The 3,115-nt window shown below is 44.8% G+C and overlaps 1 protein-coding gene across 1 annotated transcript; it reads left to right on the top strand.

Moving 5' to 3' along the window:
- The first annotated feature begins 1,973 nt into the window (after positions 1–1,973).
- Positions 1,974–3,115, top strand: LOC122025169 (mannose-specific lectin-like). Its single transcript, XM_042583942.1, has 2 exons — positions 1,974–2,542; positions 2,944–3,115. The coding sequence occupies exon 1, from the start codon at positions 2,004–2,006 to the stop codon at positions 2,502–2,504; it is 501 nt and encodes a 166-aa protein (XP_042439876.1). The 5' UTR covers positions 1,974–2,003; the 3' UTR covers positions 2,505–2,542; positions 2,944–3,115.

The raw sequence follows: 3,115 nt of genomic DNA, 5'->3' as shown, positions 1-3,115 counted from the left end.
CCCAAATCGTCGCTTCCCAATGACACGTTGTTTAACGTGGTTCGGAGATGAAGCTCCTACTCCACGGCTGTCCATAAGGTGGACGATCCTCATCCGTCGGTGGATGACTCCCCGGAAAACCTCCGGCTAGCTCGTGTAGCTCCTTGTGGGTGGAGAAACCTCGCCACAAACTCTCACCAAGGACTCTTGAGAAGTTAGGGCACTGGTAGACTACTAATAGGGGGTTAACCACCTCTATTTCGTCAACCTTAACCATGCTTCCAATGCTTGGTTATATAGGCCACAAGTTAGAAAACCCCGCCTACCAGTCGACTGCCAAAACATGCAGTCGACTGCCCTTCGTGGAAATTCGACCTTTGCAGCCCAACGGCTCGATACCAACTCTCTGTTCACTCCCAGTCGACTGCACCAGTCGACTGATGAAACCACCAGTCAACTGCTACAGTACTGCTACAGTACGCTACAGTGCTTCTGCAGTAACTCTAATTCTAGGATTTTACCCCGAGTACATTCACTCAGCACTCGTTCTCGCCCGACCAACCTAGACCTAGCATTCTAGCCTCCTTCATCAGCCTTGCATCCCTCGGATGCCTCCCCATCCTTCACGTCTTGCCTTCTGGAGCTTCCATCGGCCTTGTTATTGTTGTCGGGTCTTCCTTTGCCAAGAGGTCGCGCCTCCGGGACTTCATCAATTGCCAAGTCACACTTGGACTTACGTTGCCAAGACTACATGCTTGGACTTACACCGCCAAGACTCATCCTTGGACTTTCCTCCTTTGCCAAGATCACACTTGGACTTTCCTTGTTGTACCTGTATCCTGTACACTCACAATGCATATCAAATACAACAATAATCCTAACTTAAACCTTTGTCTAAATATCAAAACTTAGGGTATCCAGATTACTCCAACAAATAGATTATATATAGAGTAGGAACTAGGGATTCCGAATCACATTAAATTGATTTATCTATGTACTTATCTTTACTTTGATATTAAATTGATTTATCTATGTACTTATCTTTACTTTGATGTTGTATAAATTTGTTTATGTTTTACATAAATCATTATAGACGAGCACTCACGGATGATCAAACAGAGCATCATGAATAACTATTTGTCATCGTCTAAGACAATTAGTCAATTGATGGGCACTATTACAATAAATAGAAATTTTATCGATAAATAAAGCAAGGAAAAAATAGTTTGAAGATGAAAATATATATTATCTGTTTAAGATTTGTAAATATTAAAATCAAACTCTGTATCTTTACAGATACGATCGCCACTTCAACCACGTGCAGAAATATACAGGTCGTTTTTATTCATCTTTTCCTGGATTGGAATCCGATCACGTGCCAATCCGAAATTATGGCATTTCGCAGCTAAGCCAATACGATGGACGGTCGAGATCGATATCGATCACGTGGAAAATATCATAGAGATGAGCAACAATTAACTTGACGGATCCACTGCAATTTAAATTTGATGGCTCACACTTCTCAACGAATAAAGTATTTGGAAATTTAAGCACGACTATGGCTTATTGTCCACCAAAAAAGGAGGCAGATAAGTTCGTGCCTCGATGAAACATTTATTTATGCCTTTTTTTTTCATGCACCACATTTATTTACGAACCAACAGAAATAAAAAAATATTTTTGGAAAAAGATGGCATCTTGAAATTAAAAAATGACACGTTCTCAAATTAAATTAAGAGTAAATCTTGCTGACCAGAATCTGGCCAGTTAGATATCTCTATCTCCTAATTAAAATACATACATGGACATGCATATAATTAATGTGGTCATATGAAATTACTAAAATACTCATGTATATGTATGTATGTATATATTCTAGCTGGCCAGATTCTGACCATTTAACAATACCCTTAAATTAAATTAAATAACAACGTATATCCTGGTCTATAAGTAGATGGGAGTTGCATGATACTCTAAACAAGCAATCACTCGACCGAAGTGAGTGATATATTCGTAGTATAACCATGGCTTCCCTTGTCATGCTCTCTGTTACTGTCCTGCTCGGCCTCCTCCTGCCTTTCTCGGTGGCCGACAGCGTACTCAACGGTGGCGGCACGCTGTACAGCGGCCAATCCCTCAACCAAGGAGCCTACACCTTCGTCATGCAGCCCGACTGCAACCTGGTGCTGTACGACAGCGGCCTGGCCGTGTGGTCCTCCGGCACCTACAACGAAGGCTACAACTGTGTCCTGCGCATGCAGACCGACGGCAACCTCGTCATCTACAGCAACGGCAACGACGCTATTTGGGCGAGCGGCACCAGCGGCCCGGAGGGCAACTTCATCCTCGTCCTGCAGAGCGACCGTAACGTCGTCATCTACAGCTGCCCTATATGGGCCACCGGCACCAACACCGCCAATTCCAAAGGCGTCGTGATCGTCAACAGGGGCCACAACGATACTAGTAGCATCACGGCGGCGGATGAACCCACGAACAGGAAGATCGCCATGGTGACTAAGAATTAATTAGTTACGTTGGTAGATGCACGACGAACCATTCATGCATGAATGGATCGCTTTTAACATCAATATCTGTCCGTGCTAAACACCTTCGACCGCCATGTCATCGCCGGGCCTGTATTCACCGTGATTTACTCCCTCTCATACTCGTGGGGCAGGGGTGAGGGGGCCGCTGGGCGGCGGGACCCGCCTTTTGCAACATGAATGGATCGCTTTTAAGCTCCCACGGGCGGGATCAACCGGTTATGACATGGTATTCTTGCAACATGGGTCGGGAGGTTGAAGGTCTGCGGCAGCAATTGCGATAACATCAATATCTGTCCGTGCTAAACACCTTCGACCGCCATGTCATCGCCGGGCCCGTATTCACCGTGATTTACTCCCTCTCATACTCGTGGGGCAGGGGTGAGGGGGCCGCTGGGCGGCGGGACCCGCCTTTTGCAACATGAATGGATCGCTTTTAAATAACAAAAGAATAAAATGAACGATAGGCGAGGCGAGGCATAAATAATTAATTAATTAGCTATATGTGTGGTAGCCTCGTTTTGTTCAGCTTAATTAGCTTGTTTTCTGCCACCTGCGTGGATGTTGAACTTGAGCAGTGTTAATTTTAAGAA

The sequence above is a fragment of the Zingiber officinale genome, chromosome 9B, assembly GCF_018446385.1.
Source record: "Zingiber officinale cultivar Zhangliang chromosome 9B, Zo_v1.1, whole genome shotgun sequence".
Taxonomy (NCBI): Eukaryota; Viridiplantae; Streptophyta; class Magnoliopsida; order Zingiberales; family Zingiberaceae; genus Zingiber; species Zingiber officinale.
This window is presented reverse-complemented; position numbering and strand designations above follow the sequence as displayed.

Bases quoted from the DNA above. Each gene is read 5' to 3' on its own strand.
- LOC122025169 (XM_042583942.1), top strand. From the start codon at position 2,004: ATGGCTTCCCTTGTCATGCTCTCTGTTACTGTCCTGCTCGGCCTCCTC.